The 17366-nt window shown below is 46.5% G+C and overlaps 12 protein-coding genes across 14 annotated transcripts in view; 8 read left to right on the top strand and 4 right to left on the bottom strand.

The window, feature by feature from the left end:
• The window catches only part of LOC108126218 (pupal cuticle protein C1B), a 76523-nt gene that overhangs the window by 25616 nt on the left and 33541 nt on the right, over positions 1–17366 (top strand). The window lies entirely within an intron of this gene.
• LOC108126254 (uncharacterized) lies at positions 362–746 on the top strand. Its single transcript, XM_017242716.2, has 2 exons — positions 362–442; positions 521–746. Exons 1-2 carry the CDS (start codon positions 431–433, stop codon positions 713–715), a joined length of 207 nt encoding a protein of 68 aa, XP_017098205.1. The 5' UTR covers positions 362–430; the 3' UTR covers positions 716–746.
• LOC108126239 (vitelline membrane protein Vm26Ab) lies at positions 1961–2338 on the bottom strand. Its single transcript, XM_017242702.3, has one exon. The coding sequence runs from the start codon at positions 2294–2296 to the stop codon at positions 2039–2041; it is 258 nt and encodes an 85-aa protein (XP_017098191.1). The 5' UTR covers positions 2297–2338; the 3' UTR covers positions 1961–2038.
• Positions 2589–2970, top strand: LOC108126243 (uncharacterized). Its single transcript, XM_017242706.3, has one exon. It carries the CDS (start codon positions 2646–2648, stop codon positions 2937–2939), a length of 294 nt encoding a protein of 97 aa, XP_017098195.2. The 5' UTR covers positions 2589–2645; the 3' UTR covers positions 2940–2970.
• LOC108126131 (leucine-rich repeat-containing protein 15) lies at positions 3091–5463 on the bottom strand. Its single transcript, XM_017242568.3, has one exon. It carries the CDS (start codon positions 5443–5445, stop codon positions 3718–3720), a length of 1728 nt encoding a protein of 575 aa, XP_017098057.2. The 5' UTR covers positions 5446–5463; the 3' UTR covers positions 3091–3717.
• LOC108126231 (vitelline membrane protein Vm26Ab) lies at positions 6566–7095 on the top strand. Its single transcript, XM_017242695.3, has 2 exons — positions 6566–6663; positions 6735–7095. The coding sequence occupies exons 1-2, from the start codon at positions 6652–6654 to the stop codon at positions 7071–7073; spliced, it is 351 nt and encodes a 116-aa protein (XP_017098184.2). The 5' UTR covers positions 6566–6651; the 3' UTR covers positions 7074–7095.
• On the bottom strand, positions 8028–8528 carry LOC108126247 (proline-rich protein 36). Its single transcript, XM_043214035.2, has 2 exons — positions 8485–8528; positions 8028–8402 (listed from the first exon to the last, which is right to left on the bottom strand). The coding sequence occupies exons 1-2, from the start codon at positions 8497–8499 to the stop codon at positions 8142–8144; spliced, it is 276 nt and encodes a 91-aa protein (XP_043069970.2). The 5' UTR covers positions 8500–8528; the 3' UTR covers positions 8028–8141.
• LOC108126215 (vitelline membrane protein Vm26Ab) lies at positions 8928–9524 on the top strand. Its single transcript, XM_017242680.3, has 2 exons — positions 8928–9003; positions 9065–9524. Exons 1-2 carry the CDS (start codon positions 8992–8994, stop codon positions 9290–9292), a joined length of 240 nt encoding a protein of 79 aa, XP_017098169.2. The 5' UTR covers positions 8928–8991; the 3' UTR covers positions 9293–9524.
• Positions 10630–11125, top strand: LOC138926426 (uncharacterized). The gene is made up of 2 exons (XM_070280447.1): positions 10630–10693; positions 10761–11125. Exons 1-2 carry the CDS (start codon positions 10682–10684, stop codon positions 11013–11015), a joined length of 267 nt encoding a protein of 88 aa, XP_070136548.1. The 5' UTR covers positions 10630–10681; the 3' UTR covers positions 11016–11125.
• On the top strand, positions 13891–15416 carry LOC108126245 (cuticle protein 10.6). Of its 3 annotated transcripts, XR_011442872.1 has the most exons (4): positions 13891–13995; positions 14047–14460; positions 14527–15072; positions 15287–15416. XR_011442872.1 is itself a non-coding variant. In XM_017242707.3 (2 exons), the coding sequence occupies exons 1-2, from the start codon at positions 14449–14451 to the stop codon at positions 14923–14925; spliced, it is 411 nt and encodes a 136-aa protein (XP_017098196.2). In that variant the 5' UTR covers positions 13978–14448; the 3' UTR covers positions 14926–15096. The 3 variants fall into 3 exon arrangements, 1 of the variants encoding a protein (XP_017098196.2); XR_011442871.1 differs by having other exon boundaries at positions 13978–14460; XM_017242707.3 differs by lacking the exon at positions 15287–15416 and having other exon boundaries at positions 13978–14460; positions 14527–15096.
• LOC108126251 (glycine-rich protein) lies at positions 15367–15768 on the bottom strand (the record flags this gene model as incomplete). The annotated part of the gene is made up of 1 exon (XM_017242711.2): positions 15367–15768. A coding segment is annotated over one exon (402 nt), but the record flags the coding sequence as incomplete, so codon positions are not given.
• Positions 16895–17353, top strand: LOC108126455 (uncharacterized). The gene is made up of 2 exons (XM_017243069.3): positions 16895–16984; positions 17047–17353. Exons 1-2 carry the CDS (start codon positions 16976–16978, stop codon positions 17302–17304), a joined length of 267 nt encoding a protein of 88 aa, XP_017098558.2. The 5' UTR covers positions 16895–16975; the 3' UTR covers positions 17305–17353.

Genomic DNA, 17366 nt, shown 5'->3' with positions numbered 1-17366 from the left:
TTATTTTCGTTTTGGTCGGCTTTTTTTTTTTAAAGCTTTGCGGTGCTGCGTTTGAAAATATCCACATCGCATCTGGGGCGGTGGTGCAGTTCTCCACCCAACTGTATTTTTCTGGTAATTGCAAACCAAAGTCAGTCATTCACCTGAGCACTCGCGAACTGGTGGAAATCTGAGCAGACGACGTCCGCTAAGATTTCAAAAGTCTTTTAGGGTTTTGAGTATCGGACCAAGGTCGAGCCAGGGGATTGGATTGGCTTGCTGCTGGTGGCTTTTTGGCCCGGTGTGGCTTCGTTTGGGCCTTCTGGGGCGGGTTATATAAACCAAGCAGCGCGCTCAACAAGTCATCACAGCAGTTTCCAGCAGCTTCGCCGCGAGATCCAGTTCCAGTTTCGAGTTCAAAAAGTTCTCAAGCAATCAACGTCCTCTCAAGATGTTCAAGCTGGTAAGGATATCCGCGAGGCGATGGAATGGGTGGAGGACTCTTAATTAACTGAACACCTTGAACACTTTTGCCCCGCAGTGCCTGTTCCTCACCTTCTGCCTGGCCTTTGCCCTGGCTGCCCCGGGCCTGATCCACTCCTCGCCTATCCTGACCACCTCGTACCACAGTCTGCCCTCGGTGCGAGTGATCCAGCCCATCTGGACGCACAGTGTCGTGCGCCCCATTAGCTACGGCTATGGCCACGGCTACGGCCATGGACACGGATGGATCTGAGCCGATTTCCAGCAAGTCCATCACAAAAGGCATCCACCTGTCACCCAAAGCTGTTCACCTGTTTTGGCCGCCGACTGGCCGGGCATGCCTCCAATAAAGTTCTGAAATTGGTTTTAAAATATATGTGTCATAATTGGGTTTAAAGGGGATTAGGGATAATAGGGGGCTTCCATCCTTGATGATATTTAAGCAGTGATTTTTTCTTCAACTTGATTTAGTCATTGTTTGGAAGAGCTGTGAGCATGATTGTGGTAAGGTCACTGAACACTATTTCAAACAAGGATCTATATTTAAGTATTTTCTTGGCAGTTTCTAATAGTGTTGTTACCATTACTGGAATCAATTCGTTGCCATCCAATGTACATCCTAATATCCCCAGGCAGAAACTTAGATATGAACGAGGCTGCTTTTTACGAAAGTGAACCAATCGAAGTACTTCCTTTGATGGAGGATCCTGCCAAATTCTATTCTCCAAACGACATATTCGGAGATGTCCACAAGTTGGTCATTGGAGTGCAGAACTTTGTGCAAAATCCGCCGAGTTCCCTGTACAGTGCCTTCAATCAGCTGCAGACAACCACCAAGAAGGATGACAAGAAGCAGAAACAGAAGCCTCTGGGCCAGAAGGTGGCTTTTGACCCCTTCGGAAGTCTGGCCTTAACGCTGGGCTGGTCGGCTGGGTTTCAGGTATACAACAGCCTTAGCTTCAGGCCCATTAAGCTTCCCAAGGGTTAAAGTAACTGGGCAGAACCAGTAATGTAACATACCTTTGGGCTGCCAGCTGAAATTATACGCTAATTCTGAATAAATTTTTATATAAGAACTCGAAATATTTATTTGGTTTGGCTGGATTCGGTTTTGTTCTGTTTTTGACTTGCCACAGGATTACGTATTCGACCCGTTTACGTCTAATTTTAAATGCCGCACGTTGCATTGTCTAAACGTTTTCAGTCCGCTATCCTTTCACTGCACGCCCGGAAACATGTGTTTCGGGCCAAGGATAATTGGCCATGGTATGCGGTAACGGATAACGTGTTGGCCAAGTCAATGACAGAGATTCTAGTGGCTTGGATTGAGTTTTAAGAGTGGGAATTTAAAGTTTAAAGAGTGTACAATTTAATTCAAATAACCTCTATCTTTAAGGGGCTGAATTCAGGGCTTAATGTCCTGCCCCCATTCTATAAATTGGGAAAATTCCACCCGATAACCCAGATCTTCCAGAACAGAACAGAAACTATTTTCGTTTTTCGGTCAGTTTATTTCAATTTCATTGCGAGTGTCAATCTAATCCATCCTTTCCGGAAGCAGGGTCCAGGATACGCTCTACTTCTTCAGCAGAAGGGGGGCGGTGTAGGCGGCAGCGGCGTAGGGTGCTGTGTAGGCGGCGGCGTAGGGGGCGGTGTAGGCGGCGGTGTAGGCAGCAGTGTAGGGAGCGGCCACATAGGGAGACGCCACGTAGGGGGATGCCACGTAGGGGGAGGCCACGTAGGGCGCGGAGTAGGCCAGAGGAGCCACGATTCCGGGCTTGGCGGCGGCGCAGGCGAACAGAGCGAAGACAACGGCGACGATGAGCTTGAACATCTTGAAGGATTGGATTTGGTTTGCTTGTTGGATTGAACGAATGCAACTGATGTCTAATCCCGGCTTCCACCGCAGCTTTTATAGCCGAAAAAGTTCGAGAGCCCAGCGACTCGGCCGGCAAGGTCGAGAGCCGCAAAGCCAATTCTGTTGGCCAGGCCAGTCACGTAGCGGACGGTACTGTTCGCATTTAGGTAGCTTGGCTAATTAAAAACTGGGCCAAGAAATACCCAAGTGCCAAGGCTAATTGTAGGTGTTTTGTACTACAGCTGGGCTATAAAACGGCCTGTCCATCCGGCAATTGGCATCAGTTTCGTTTGTCACTCAGCAAATCAAAACCAGCCCAGCCAAGATGTTCAAGTTCCTCGCCATCGCCCTGTTCGCCCTGATTGCCTGCGTCGCCGCCAAGCCCGGCATCGTGGCTCCTCTGGCCTACTCCGCCTCCCTGGTGGCTGCTCCCTCGGCGGCTGTCTACTCCCGGGAGTACCACGGCAACTTCGCAGCTCCCTACGTGGCAGCCTCTCCCTACGTGGCCTCCCCCTACGTGGCCTCCCCCTACGTGGCATCCCCTTACGTGGCATCGCCCTATGTGGCGTCTCCCTACGTGGCTGCCCCCTACACTGCTCCTCTGCTGCTGAAGAAGTAGATTGCCCTACTGGATATGGACTGGATTAATAGAAATGATTAAATAATAAAAGAACTACTAGAAACGAAAAAATAGTTTTTTATTTTGAATATTTTAAAATGCTTTAATAAGTTTCAGCTATTTTTATAAGCTTTATTATTTTGTGCTGTGTTTTTGATGGACTATAAGGAAATGTGCACTTTATAATGCTACTATTCTATAAAATATTTATAGATAGTTCATTACTTTTCCGATCTTCTTCTCTTACTTCAAGGTCTTGCAGTTCAAACTTATCGGAATTCAATGGCAGGCAGGAAGTGTCTTTTCTGATAAAACCTCCAAGCAAACTCACATGTATTGTATCAGTTTCTGTTCCGCATTTCATTCACTTTTTTATAAGTACGATAAATAAGTCCATAAATGATGATTGACTTTTTTTTTTACATTTTTATATTATGTATTCTTATATTTGCTTTATTTAAAAACGAGAAAGATTGCTTACATTATTTATCTGGGTTTCTTACATGAGATTGTTTTTCGCTCGTATTTTATTATTATTATTTATTTTAATACAAAATCACTATCGAAATTTAAAAATGTATTCTTTTAGAACTATACATATTTATTCTATTTTCTTCCTTATTTAAATATAATTTTTTTTTTTAATTTAATGGAAATGATCCTATGAGTTGAAAGATCCTAACAAATTCGATTCTCAAATTAAAGTTACAGGACTTACATAGATATATTATGATTAATGTATATTTTTGGAATGATTATGATTTATTTTTTATGAATATTACGCCAAATCACTGTTGAGGGTAAGATTTGCATCCATTGTGGCGGTGGATCGGAAAACAATGCTGCTGCGATCGTACCGATCCGAACGCCGATTCTTCAGATACCGGAGAGTGACCAGAGCTACCATGCAGATGATGATCGCGGCTCCCAGGACATAGGCGAATACCTCCATGAAGGCCAGGTGGCGTTCCAGATTCCTGGAGTGGCCCCCCACGATCTCCAGCTGCTTGGACAGCGTTTGGATGTGTCCCTCCAGCACGGACTCTTCCGCGATGAAGGAAGCGTTCACTGCAGTTTGGGACTGACTGATGCAGGAGACGTCCCGGATGTGGGGTGTCTCTTCCAGGCTGGTGTCCGGTTCGATGTTCAGCATCACAGACTCGGCCAGCGATGGTGGGATGAGCAGGTGGTGCAGGTAGGAGCAGTTGAAGCGGTTCCTTGATATTCCCAGTTTCTGGAGCATGGGGAAGGTCTCCGAGAAGGTGCGATTTCCCTGGAGCTCGGTCAGTTCGTTTCCGTCCACCAGGAACTTCTTCAGGTTCGTCAGATAGGGCACGAACATGTCCAGATTAAGGCTGGTCAGGTTGTTGAACGACAAATCCAGTTCCTCCAGGTACTTTTGTTTGGAAAACATTCCAAACTTGAGTTCACGGATGCCAGTTCCTCTCAGAAATAGTCCGCGAAGTCTCTTGAGTTGGTTGAAGGTGGTTATATTCAAAGGTCCGATGGGGTTTTCGGAAACATCCAGATGCAGTAGGTAGGCTATGTTGGTGAGGTTCGAGATACTGGTGAGATTATTGGCCCGCAGGTCCATGCTCTCGATGTGCAGGCTCTGGTACAGCAGTAGCTGGGAAATGCGATTGTAGCTGGCCCGAACGAATCTCGTGGCATTAATCAACAAGGTGGTAAGATTATTGTTGTCCAAGTGCAACTGGTGCACGATGTTCTTGTCGGTGAGCTTGAAGTTCTGCAACTGATTGTAGGACAGCATCAGGTTCTCCAGGCTGGCTGCCTCGGCAAAGGTATCGGGATGTATGTGGATCAGCTGGTTGTTCGAGAGGTTCACTTCCTTGATTCTGCGCAGATTCCTGAACACCTCCGGCTGAATGGTGGTCAGCATGTTGCCCTCAAAGGACACCTTCTCGAGGTACTCGTTGTCCTTGAAGATGTCGCTGTGCAGCTCCTTCAATCGGTTGCCAGTGAGGAATATCTGGCTGATGGTCTGCAGTCCGCAAAAGGCGTTGACGCTGAGGGAGGTGATGTCGTTGTAGGACAAGTCCAGGCGCATCAGAATATTGGCTCCGATGAACACTGAGGTCTGAATGGAGGTCAGGTTGTTGTACGACAGATTCAAGACCGTCAGATTGCTGGCCGCGCTGAAGGCGTTACGGGTGAGCTCCACGATGTTCGTGTTTGAGACATCGAGGGTCTTCAGATACGGAAACGTTTCGAACAGGTGGAAGGGCATGTACAGCAGGGTCGACATGTAGAATTTCATAAACTTGACCATGTTGCCGGCCGGTATGTTTTTTATGACCACGTTCTGGCTGTGGGTGACCGTGAAACCGGTGACCGTGCAGTAGGCCTCGTTGATGTCCATGTAGCCCACCATCGGATCGTATTCGTCGCACCGAAGGGGTATATCCCCGCCATTGGCCCAGGCATCCACGGTGCTCAGGGCCAGGATAATGGCAATGGCCCAGATCCTTCGCGATATATCCACCATTGCAACGAACCGCACGCCGACGCTTAAAAATGCAAACTGAAAATTGCCGCAATGCAAATTTCTTGAATGCAGTCCATATATTCTTATATTTTTCTTATGTATTATACTATATATTATATACTTAAAGATATCTGCCGAGTCAGATTGGAAGCTTTCCGCTGCCCAGCATCGTATGTCTGGATTCCGATAAAAATTGTCGGTCTGTCCTTTGTTTTGTTTATTTTATACACTAACCCAAGAAGGTTCTTTAAAATAAAGAGTCGTCTAGATTCATAATTTAAAAGATTTAATTATAATTATTTACTCAAAGTCTTTACTCAAAGGGTATTGAAACACTATTTCCCCAAATAGAACCAATCTGGAAGAGTTGCTTCTGTCTGGCGACTTCTCCTCACTTTTGCCTTTCAGAGATTAGCCGGCACGCTTCTTTCGCTTGGTTGCGAAACCAAGAGCCGCCTTGCCTCATGTGGCAGAGATAACTTTGGGGAGCTCCAAAATGGTCAGTTGCATATCAAGGGGGTCAGTACGTTGACCTTTGGCATATGCGTAACCGGTGTTTCGGTCAGTGGGCGTGTGTGGAACACCGATTGCGTGAAAACCGAAAAGAGATTAGATTCCCGGAATGTTTCAATCGCCGGAGAGGATCTGGTGGACGCGTGCGTGGGATTCGATTGCATAAATGCAGTTGCGTGGGATGCGCCACGTAACCTTGAAACGGATGCAACGCAATCGGATTTGGAATTTGTTTGCGGCATTTCATTGATTTCTGGCCAACTCTTGGCACAGGAGGTTACTCATCGTCAAATGGTCGAATCGGCGGGGCAATTAGCTTTGTCAGTGTGTTTGGACTCCATCAATCACAGCCAGTGGCTACTGGCCAGTGGTTACCTTGCAGCGACAACTTTTATGGGCCCACAATGTGGTGCGTGCCCGAAATAATAGATGAAGCCCCCACACTACAGCGCAGTAGACGCGATCGACCTCCCAAAATGCGACGGCACGTAGCACGCGGCAACGGCAAATCGGAGCCCCCCAGAGGCCGCTCTGCATTCCCATGCAGGCGGTATAGAATCATTCGCCCAAATCGATTGTGTGCCCAGAAATTCAAGCATCCCCCCGGTCTGGTTTCGCTATAAAAGTTGCAGGTCGACCCAATCCAGTCATAGTCCAATTTGCTAGCTCAAATCAAACTAATCCAAAACCAACATGTTCAAGCTGGTGAGTATCTAAGCTCTAGAGGATCCTAGGGTAAACCTTATTGACCCATTAACCCTCCATCCTTCTTGCAGTCTGCCCTCGTTGTCCTGTGCGCCCTGGTGGCCTGCTCCTCGGCCGAGCCCAAGCCAGCTGTTCTGGCCGCCGCCCCTGTGGTTGCTGCTGCCCCAGCTGGTGTGGTTACCGCCACCAGCTCCCAGTACGTGGCACGTAACTTCAATGGAGTCGCCGCTGCCCCGGTTGTAGCCGCCGCCTACACTGCCCCCGTTGCCGCTGCCTACACCGCCCCCGTTGCCGCCGCTGCTTACACCGCCCCAGTGGCTGCCGCTTACCCCGCCCCTGTGGCTGCTGCCTACTCGGCTTACCCCTATGCTGCCTACCCCTACACCGCTAGCTACACCACTGTCTTGTAAAGGGGATACCAACGAAAAGGACATTGAATACGAATTGAAAAACAATGAAATAAAAATATTTAAAAGATAGACTTCTTTACCTTTTTAGTTTGGAATAATTGGTGATTACTTTTGAGGAATAATGTGGTAGGGTTTCATTTACATTTTTATGTAAATGTGTATAATATGATGGGCTTTGTAGTTGCCATATGATAAAAACTTAACATTTTAATTTTTATTATTACCATAAGATGGTAAACTTAAAAGATTCTGAAAAACATGCCCTGTCTGTCTTAATTATTCCAAGAACTTTAAGTTGTTTCCCCATGTTCTCCATGTCTAGAAAAAGTTATATATATGATATGTTATATGATGATCATAAACTTTTATATAAATTTAAAAATCATAATTATTTAAATGATATATTCCTATTCCACGATTAAGTAGGCCTAGGTATAAGGCATATATTCAAGGTAAATGTACTACGTACTTCTATGTTGCAAGAACTGAGTTATTATGAGTAACCCGGAAGAAATCCAATATCCTAATCAGAATATCAACGTGCAAGATATCTAATCTTATGGCCTAATCCGAAAATATAATCAATTCACTTCCGTTTTGTTCGGATACTCTAGACGTCCATTATGTGTGCCATCCCAATATTATGCTAATTAGTTACATGACGGCCAATTCCTGATTTATTCTCGTTACGAGGGTTAACCTATATTCTGATTGTTCCCTGTTACGAGAGTTCACCTACATTTCGGGTGTCGCCACCTGGAATGCCACTCATCTCGGAGGCGGAAACAAATGCCAAGGCAGTTGCGTCACTCCATCGATATGCAAATTGGAAAAATGATACGCTCCCCGAATCCCATAGATGCCAGACTCAAATCAGATTTCGTAGGACGAGCACGTGGTGTCCATTAGAATCTCACCCGCAGCAGTTGCGTCATGAGAAGATAATTATGCATCTCGTATTTAAATATATATTTCATTCAAATCAGACAACAACAAAAAACTGTAACAGGAGGAAAACAATTCAACAAGAGGGGCAACATCGTCCTTGGCGTGCGGCAGGATGGCCTTTTAGACAGGACCTGCCACTATCAGGGGGGGAATGGAGGCGCTGAAGCGTCCGTATGGCAGCCACGCAGCTGGGAAGAAGAGCGGATAGTTGGGAGGCGGTGCAGAGGTCACAAGAGTAGGCGGCGGTGGGGCAGGACCCAGTGGCGCAGCAGGCGGGGCTCGTGGAGGGGCAGCCCGGTGGGCAGGCGGCACATCTATCTCCTCGGCAGCATCCCGGATCTCGCCCCCGGCTGTCAGGTGGATCAGCAGGACGGTGATCACCTGAAATGATCACCGACGGCGTCGGCTCATCATCGTGGAGCAGGTGCATCGACTTCTCCGCGGAGAACCTCGTCAGACTTACTAATTTCCTGTACATGGCTATCGGCGATCTGATCTGATTGTGCAAATATGTTAGAATGAAACCAGGCGGCGGGCGAGAACCCAGCTTTATAAACTTCTGAAGCCTCCAGCCCGAAACCCGAAACCCGGCAGTTTTTGTGGGTCACTCCAAGAGCCGGCCTATGGATGGATCAATATCCAGAGGTACTTGCTATTCCCAGCACGGTCTCGCCATCGATTTGTTTTTCGCTTTTCGTCACGCTTTTAAAAATATATATTGAAAACAAAATGAAACCAAAAGTGCAAAGCCATAATGCTCAAGATTCCCCTTGGCTGGCTTTTGAAATGGTCTTGGAACCGATCTGAGAATGGCCCATGAATACCAATTCCCGGATCGCCTTCGTTTCGTGGCTTGGCTTGGGGCCTGAATTTTTCTCGACCGATTCTGCTATATAAATTCCTGGGTCTGGGTCTAGGAGATATCAGTCTAGTACTACAGAACCAACCGTTCACAACCAACTCACACAACATGTTCAAATACGTAAGAACTAAAGGATCTCGGGCTTAAAAAAGGATTACTAATCGTGTTCTATCCCCAACAGTTCGCTCTGTGCCTGTTCGCCATTGTGGCCTGCGTGTCTGCCAAGCCTGCCGTCCTGGCCACGCCCCTCGCCTACAGCGCCTACTCCGCCCCTCTGGTCGCCGCCTCCCCCTACTCCGCTGCCTACACCGCCGCCTACACCGCTCCTGTGGCCGCTGCCTACTCCGCCTACTCGTACCCCTACGCCTCTGCCTACTCCGCCTACCCCTACGCCGCCTACTACCGTTAATAAAGGACCGAGTACCCGAAATTTCTGACTGCCGAATCGTACCTGCAACAAGGATATCCCCCATATACTCAAAACCCTGTCCATCTATACACCCCTGCTTCTAGTTCGGCAGACACGTACCTTCCAACCCACTTCTGACTGCTGAAAGTTAAAATATGGGAACAGGACCCACACACAGGAAAGGATTATATATGTTGAAATAAATATTGCATTTTGCGTCAAACGTACAAAATTTATTGTTATTATTTATTTAATATTTAATCTTTATGTGGGATTGTAAAACAGTACATACTTTTAGGCTTAAAGGGGTTTGGAAAATGTAAATATTTGACTTGCATTTGTTTTGGCTTCTGTGAACAAATATTTTATATGAAAGAATCATTTAAAAATAGTTTGAGTTATAAATTAAGTAGGGAAGGTTTTTTTTTGAACATTTTATTAAGTATACGGGCTTTAAAGAAATGTTTTTGAAGTCCGATTCGGAAAAGTTGTCTTAATATTTGTTTTCTGATAATTATATTTTACGGAATAAAATGAATTTCAGCCTATAGCATTTATAATATTTTAAAATAAGATTTCAGAGATGTAAACAAAAATAAGGAGACCATAAGTAATAAATATTTTAAAAATAAATAAAAGAAAATAAAATAGTTTTGAAATTAAACGTAATTATTTATATTCTTCTATAGAGTTCCTTTGGCTTTGAAGTGCCACCAGATAAACTCAATTCTTACCCGTAATGACCTTGTTTACTGTGGAATAAAGGGGTCAACTAGTTTCCAGGTTTATTGAACTCGCAGAGCCCTTGATCCCTTGTTTACAAGTTCCATCGCCACTAGAGTCGCCTTCACCTTCGCCAAAGGGTTCAATCCGCTGACGTCCTTCGTCGGGGGACTGTGAGCTGCGGATGGCGGATAAAGCGTTTCTATTTTTATTTGCATCTCTGATTAGAATGCAAAGCGGCGCGTTCGAGTGGCTGACAATTGAAACCAGCTCAGAGGCGGACGCCGAAGATGGCCAAGATGGTTGGCAATTCACGCACGTCGGGTGTGGCAAGAGGGGGCCGCAGTGGCAAATTATGATAATTCAATCCGCAGAAGGCAGCTGCTGACGCCACTGGCGGAAATCTTTGGGGGGGAGCTGTGTGCCTCAGGAATGCGTACAATCTATGATCGGAGTAATTTAAAGTATGCTAGTAAAAAGGCCGAAATTGCTGGCCCTGATTTGGCCGAGCTACGTGATGAAAATGTGTTAGTTTGCAGCGTTTATTTCTTCGGGGAACTTGTCAAGGATATAGCTATAAGTTTGACTATATAAACTATGGCAGACCAAAGCAAAGGCATCAATCAGAAGTCTAGCTTCAGAGTCAACACAACCCAACCAAGCAAAATGATGAAATTCGTGAGTATTCCTTAAGAAAGTGGAGTAATCCAAAAACAGTTCCTAAAGAGTCGCATAATCCTTCCAGTTCGCCGTTGTCCTTTGCGCCCTGTTCGCCGCCGTTAGCGCCACTCCCGGCCTCTTGGCCTACAACGCTCCTCTGGCCTACTCCAGCCCGCTGGCCTACAGTGCCGCTCCCGTCGCCTACACCGCCGGATACGCCCCCTATGTGGCGCCCTATGCCAGCAGCTACAGTGCCCACAGCGTGGCCCACAGCGCCGCCTACCCTGCCGTCTATGCCGCTGCCCCCGTGGCCCCCGTTGCAGCTGTCCTGAAGAAGTAAGGAGCGAGGTCCATATCCTGCCAAGATGCCGCACGTGTGTCCCAGTCACAGATTCAGATACACGACCCGAGGCGAAAGATAGAAAGACAAATAAAAACGCAATGCATCAGGCCCACGCACTGACAAACTGAGAAAAGAAACTATAGATTCGTTTTTTCCGTTTCGGGTTATTCTATAAGGGGGTACTTACGATCTAAGAATGAGGATGGAAAAGTGCCTTTGGAGTTTAGATTTTTAAATTTATTTGAAAGGGCTTAGCTTTAAAAAAGGAGTTTGAAAAGAGCCTTAAATAGAAACATATTCAAAATAGTTTCCTTTATATCCCACAATTCTTTGGACCTGGTCGAGAGAGTATCCTCAGCCCACTTCTGAGGTTGTGTTTATTCCGGTTCATCGACATTTTGCCACGTTCCGCGGCGTAATCCTTGAGCTTTGTTTACACAGTACCCGGCGCATCGACGCCCCGGTTCAGGCCTCCTTCTCGAGGTTGACCTAGCCCCCCTTTTGGCCGGCCCTGTGTGGCCAGCTCGCGGCAGTGTTTATCATTTTAATTGGAAACTGCGTGTCCCGGGCCAGAGGTCGATGCTTGCTGGCCAGTGCAGCTATTGCGCGCCATTAAAAGGCGCCGCTGAAATTGCATTTTCTTAATCACAAACAATCAATAAACGAAGTCAGGCCACGCCTCAATCAGCCCACCTCGCCTCACCGGTTGCCAACTTTGGCATTAATCATACGCCACGTGAAACCGCGGCGGCAAGAGTACGAAAATCAAATCAAGAAACCGACATTTAACAAAGACTAAGTTTCTGCAAATTAAATCGAGTCTTTTGTCACGCCCCGTCCTGTTGGAAAAGCCCCCCGACGCCCACCTGCAAGTGTTTGTGTAGTTCTTCGGGCTAATTTACTTGTCGGGAAATTAAATTAAAATTTTAACGCTGCTCTTTTGTCTAGAATCTAGATGGTGACGCCCCTTTAATAAGATCACTCCCCTCGCGAGCACGAGGCGTCTTATAATTACCGAAGCCTCTAAAGTTTTCTTTTACCATTCAGTTTCCCAGGCAACAAAATGAGTTTCTGAGGAAATCAGGTGCATTTTTTTAAAACAAGGGGGCTTGGACTTAATTGGGTGTCTTTAGTGTAGTTGGTAGTTTCGAGCTCTTAAATGTATATTTACTTAATTGCGTTAAAATTAGTCTACAAGCTAGAATAGGATTTTATTGAAATGGTAATTGGTTGTAAGAGAGTCATATTTTATGGACTAACTAGATAAGAAGGTTTCAATATCATAATAGAAAAGATCAAAAGTAAGCTCAAAAAAGAGTATTTGGCAATCACTAGACCGTTTTAATTGCCATCCTTTGAGATACTTTTTAGCATACATGCTAATCTAAACATGGTTAGTTCTAGGCCTACATGGACTCACTGCGTATGCCTATATAATTACCTCCCGCTGATAACTGACTGCCCATGCGATTACAACAATCTTGTCTAATTGACAACTGAACACTGTCGGACTGGGGACTCGGGAGCATTGAGACGATAATATGAACGATCAGAACTTGCTGCGATCAATTTGCGGAGACATCAATAAAAAACCCGATCCCAGAGCGCTCGAGTTTCAAGTTGGGTGCCAAATAAATTGCATTTTGATTTAATCGCTGCGTTGCACAAGTGCCACCAAATTAATTGCCAGCAATTTTTCGCACTGTGTAGATAGTACTCGGCGGCCGCCGAGCCGGATCTCGGGAGGCTCTTAATTGAAATGCTTGGCAAGTTTGATTTACAGCCCGCCGAATCGGTCGAATTGGTCGGAGAACTTCGCTTCGACTTGCCCAGTACCAGGCGCCCACACGGCGTATGCAAATCTCCTGTGAGTTACGCATGCGAGTGCCTAGTACCTCGCCTCTGGCTTACTAGGCATCGCCTTGCCCCATGCCTCTTGCCTCCTGTTATTGTCACCAGCTTGTTGCCTTTCCATTTGCCCGCAGGCTTTTCTGGACGAGGTCTTGGATGTAATCGTTAACCCTTGGGTGATATCTGTGTTTTAAAGGCAGACTTAAATACTTATCATTTTTTAAATTAAAAAATAAAAATAGATTATATTTATATAGAAAGCATAAACTCCTAAAAACCTTAAAAGTCTTGATATTTCTTCTTAAATCCCTATAGGGTTAACTCCACGCATGCACTTATGGGTGGGGACTCTAGCCTGCAGGGCGGAGACTCCAACAAGTGCTGGGGCAGCCCCTGCTCCTTCCCCTCTGCAGTGCCTACCCCTGAAAGTGTTAAGTGCTCTGGGCTTGCGTAAAAGGCCGCTGTCTAAAATTATTCATAGAGTGGGTCGCTGGCAATTAACTGGCAGCCCCAAAAGCTCCCTCGGCATTGTGACTGGGCTGTGATATGAGTTATGGGTGCACGGTCTTAGAAAAAACACTTGCCAGCTACCTCTGCCAGAGGCGTAGTGTGCCCCAACGACCCCCCTCACACTGCCACGAACGACCTTGCCCACGTCCCTGGCCCCATCGATCGGTTATTGTTCTAAGTCCGAGTGCTGAGTTGCCCCACATATTACGATACTACGGTTGGGTCCGGTTTATTGCACCGGCTCTTACGCACAGGTGTGTGAGTGCCACGCCCAACATCTGGGGCGGCCCCTATTTTGTAATTAAGACCTAAGCTCTGAATGCTTATGAGCATTGGCTGTGAAAATTTCTACCAGCACGCATTCGAGGCAACTTATTTAAATGATTTCAATTGCTGGGCGGAAAAAACTTGTTAGCCGAACTGCGCACGAAACTAAAAGAACCCAAAAATGGCAACAAACAAAATGCAATTTAAATTTTTCTCACACACACCTTGTCTCCGGCTCAGGCTTTGTAAATAGACGAATAGCAAATTTATCAGAAATTATTCAAAATCAAAATTGTAACTATGATGTTGGGATTGACGTTGAAATACTCTTGCTATAAGTAGGCTACCGGTGGGAGTATTTTGCTTAAAAAATTATATAATTTAATATCTAAAACTATAGTTTATAGAAGTATCTGAAGGATAACATTGATTTAAACCTCTTTAAATTGTCGAACCCCCCTGGAAAGAGTATTTCGCCTAGTCTGAACCCAAGCATACATCCGCGTTGTCTGGGGCGGGGCAAGGCGGTTCTCTGGCGAGTCCAGGTTGCGATTTCCATCTCGATACCCGACCGGGCAGCTTTGCATGTTGCTCTCTGGGCCTCTGATTTGGTTTTGGCCTCTCCGGCGAACAAAAGTAAAAGTGCATTTGGCCAAGTCTCTGGGCCTGATATCGGGCCTCCAGCTTGGATCCGTTCTCGTGCAACATTTTGGCCAGGTCTTTGGGCTATAAAAGCATTTGTGCCCCAGACAGCGGCATTATTCAGCTTTGTGTTCTTGTAACGAGATCAACGAAACTCAAAATGTTCAAATACGTAAGTGGTTCTAAGGGTCCTTCGAAGGTCCTTGATTGACTATTTGGATATTTTGTTCGTCTCCAGTTCGTGTTCGCCGCTTTCTGCCTGGCCAGCGCTGCCGCCGCTCCAGGATACCTGGGAGGATTGGGAGGCCCTCTGCCTCTGGCCGCCGCTCCGGCCATTTCCTACGGACACGCCCTGGCCGGTCCTTCCATCGCTTCCTACGGACTAGCTCCCAGGATCCTCTCCCCCACCCTGGCTCACGCTCCCCTGGCTGCTCCGGCCATTTCCACCTACGGATTGGGACCCAGGATCCTCTCGCCGTCCCTGGCCCATGCCCCTCTGAGCTACGCCCATGCTCCCCTCGGCCTGGCCCACGCTCCTCTGGCTGCTCCCCTGGCTGCCCCTCTGGGCTTGGGCTACAAGTCCCTTGTTAGTCCCGCCCTGGCTGCTCCTGCCCTGGGCCTGGCCCATGGATGGTAATCCCCTCATCGATATTTCCTGCATCGCTTTCGTTTCGTGTGGATCGGAGAAGAGTGGAGAGAAGAACGTGAGACGGAGAGAGGGAGGAAGAGTGAGGCAGAGAAGAAGTGGAGAAATTTGTACAAAAGAAAACCCCATTTCTAGAAAGTGAGTTTGAGATTAAAATACATATCGTTTGAATTTGAAACAACGAGCTTTTATTGAGCGGGTTACAAGGCTTAAGCTTCTTAATATATATTCTCATAATTTCTGTTTCAAAGATCAACTCTAAACCTTTAATGACTACAGATTTTGTTCAGTGTTTTTTGGCTTTATTGATTTATTGACTTGCTGAGTGATTGACTGATTAAGGCTATCGTAGATTTTTTAATGTTCTTCACTGAAAACTCTCACATGCTGCACGCTCGCCTTGACTCCACTGGACTGGATGACATTGCTTATCTACCAGCCGTGTCCATAGCCATAGCCCAGACCGTAGCCCAGACCATGTCCGTAGAGACCGTGTCCATAGCCGCCGAGGTAGCCGTGACCCAGTCCATAGCCATAGCCGCCCAGATAGCTCTTGCCAATGATGGTCTTGGAAATGATGGGAGCGTGGTAGCCCAGACCCAGGCCCAATCCGTGGTAACCTCCATAGTGGCCACCCAGTCCCAGTCCCAAGCCAAGGCCAATTCCACCGTATCCATAGCCATGTCCTAGGCCCAAGCCCAGGCCAATGCTGGGGGAGGGAGCTGGAGCAGGAGCGGGTTCTGGAGCTGGTTCAGGGGCAGGAGCTGCGAGGCAGCAGACAGCCAGGCAGAGGAGGGTCATCACTGTTAACTGAAAGGGAGATGTATATGTTAATTTTTGTAAGTATATTCATTAGAGTATCCTTTTTCCTCATTCTTTGAAAATCCTTAGAAGTCGTGACTTACTTTTTGAAACATTCTGCTGTTTGTGGTTTCCTGCTGTCACTTTCCAAGCCGATTTAATTGTGTTGCTGTCACTTCTGCGGAGCCGGCTCTTTTATATCAATCCCGAGTGCAGTGAATTACATCCCCGAAATGGACATCGATGATCTAATGAGCAGTGCAACATTGTCGATCTGGCCAAGTTACTTAAGCAGCTTGCCACAAAGGCATCCTTAGTGGTTGCTGGAAATTAAGCCAAAGACTGACACCTGTTTGGGCTGTGGCTGCGGCTGCGGCTTTGCCTTTTGGGCCTTCATTGTATAATCTGCAATCGAGTTTGGCATTTACCAGTTTACAATAGTTCCAGTTTTCGAGTCTATGGCCTGTGGGCAGCTGCGATCTAGTGGGTGGCCTTTTGGAGTCACATGTTTTGACTCAGAACGGCTTTTTTTCTAAAAGGGGTCAACGTGCCAGAGAGGACTAGACTTTTGAAAAAGTCAAGCTCTGAGTGGCTCTCCAAACTGGTTTAGTTGGCTTTAATTGGCTTATCTAAAGTCCCCATTTACCATCGATCAAGGGTATGCCCTAAAATAATCAACACGCCGCGTTTGTAAACACACAAAAGCCAAACTAATCAATTCTTAACACCTCCAATAAGACGAGCTTCATAAAAATAGCACGAAAATGCCAAGATTGCATAACGATTCAAGTGATTAAGAGTTTCAAAGACAATAAAAACGGGGAAACAAAGCCAGCGACCGAGAGCCAAGCGACCAACTAACTCACAACCCATAAAAAGCCAAAAAATAAATAAAAACAGAGAAATGTAAAATGAAAACAACAACATTAAGCCATAATTAAGTGCACAAAAGAGTCAGTGACTCCTCTGCGACAATCTTCAGCGACGCCGACGACGCTTTAAACTTGAACTTGAAAACGGGTTTCTCCGCAAAGGGGACCACGACAGGGCCGAGACAGTGGGTAGTGGGAGATCCATGGCGGAGATGCTGCAACTGGTTCCCAGTAGCCGTGGAAATGCACCTGGGCATCGGGGGAGTGTCAACCGGTTGCTAAGTGTCCGGATGAGCCTATAAATTGATTGGCCTTCGACTGGCCGCGGCTTAGTCCAAGTTCAATCAGATCCAGAATAGCACCAGAGAATGTTCAAGGTAGACTAGGAAATACACTCCCCTAGATTCCACTTAACTGCAGTCTATAATCTATTTTAAAGGTTTTCATTATATTTGCCCTCATGATGGGTGTGAGCCTTGCTGCCACGGTTATCTACCATCAGCCTGTGATCTACCACCATCCTCTGCCGGTGGCTGCCACACCAGAGGAGCTGGCACAACATCCGGGTTACACCATAGTGGCACCCCTCACCAAAATCGCCCATGTCACCTACGATTCTGTGCCCATCTCCCATACTCCCTACGAGCATGTTCCCCTTTTCCAGAGGATTGGTCATGTGAAGAACAAAAGGTTCTAGTTTTAAGAATAAATATTAAATTGATTCTTCCCACATCTTTAAAAATTAAAAGCCTTTAATTA

This window comes from Drosophila bipectinata, chromosome 3L (genome assembly GCF_030179905.1).
Source record: "Drosophila bipectinata strain 14024-0381.07 chromosome 3L, DbipHiC1v2, whole genome shotgun sequence".
NCBI lineage: Eukaryota > Metazoa > Arthropoda > Insecta > Diptera > Drosophilidae > Drosophila > Drosophila bipectinata.
The sequence above is the reverse complement of the archived record's forward strand: the minus strand, read 5'-3'. Positions and strand labels throughout refer to the sequence as shown.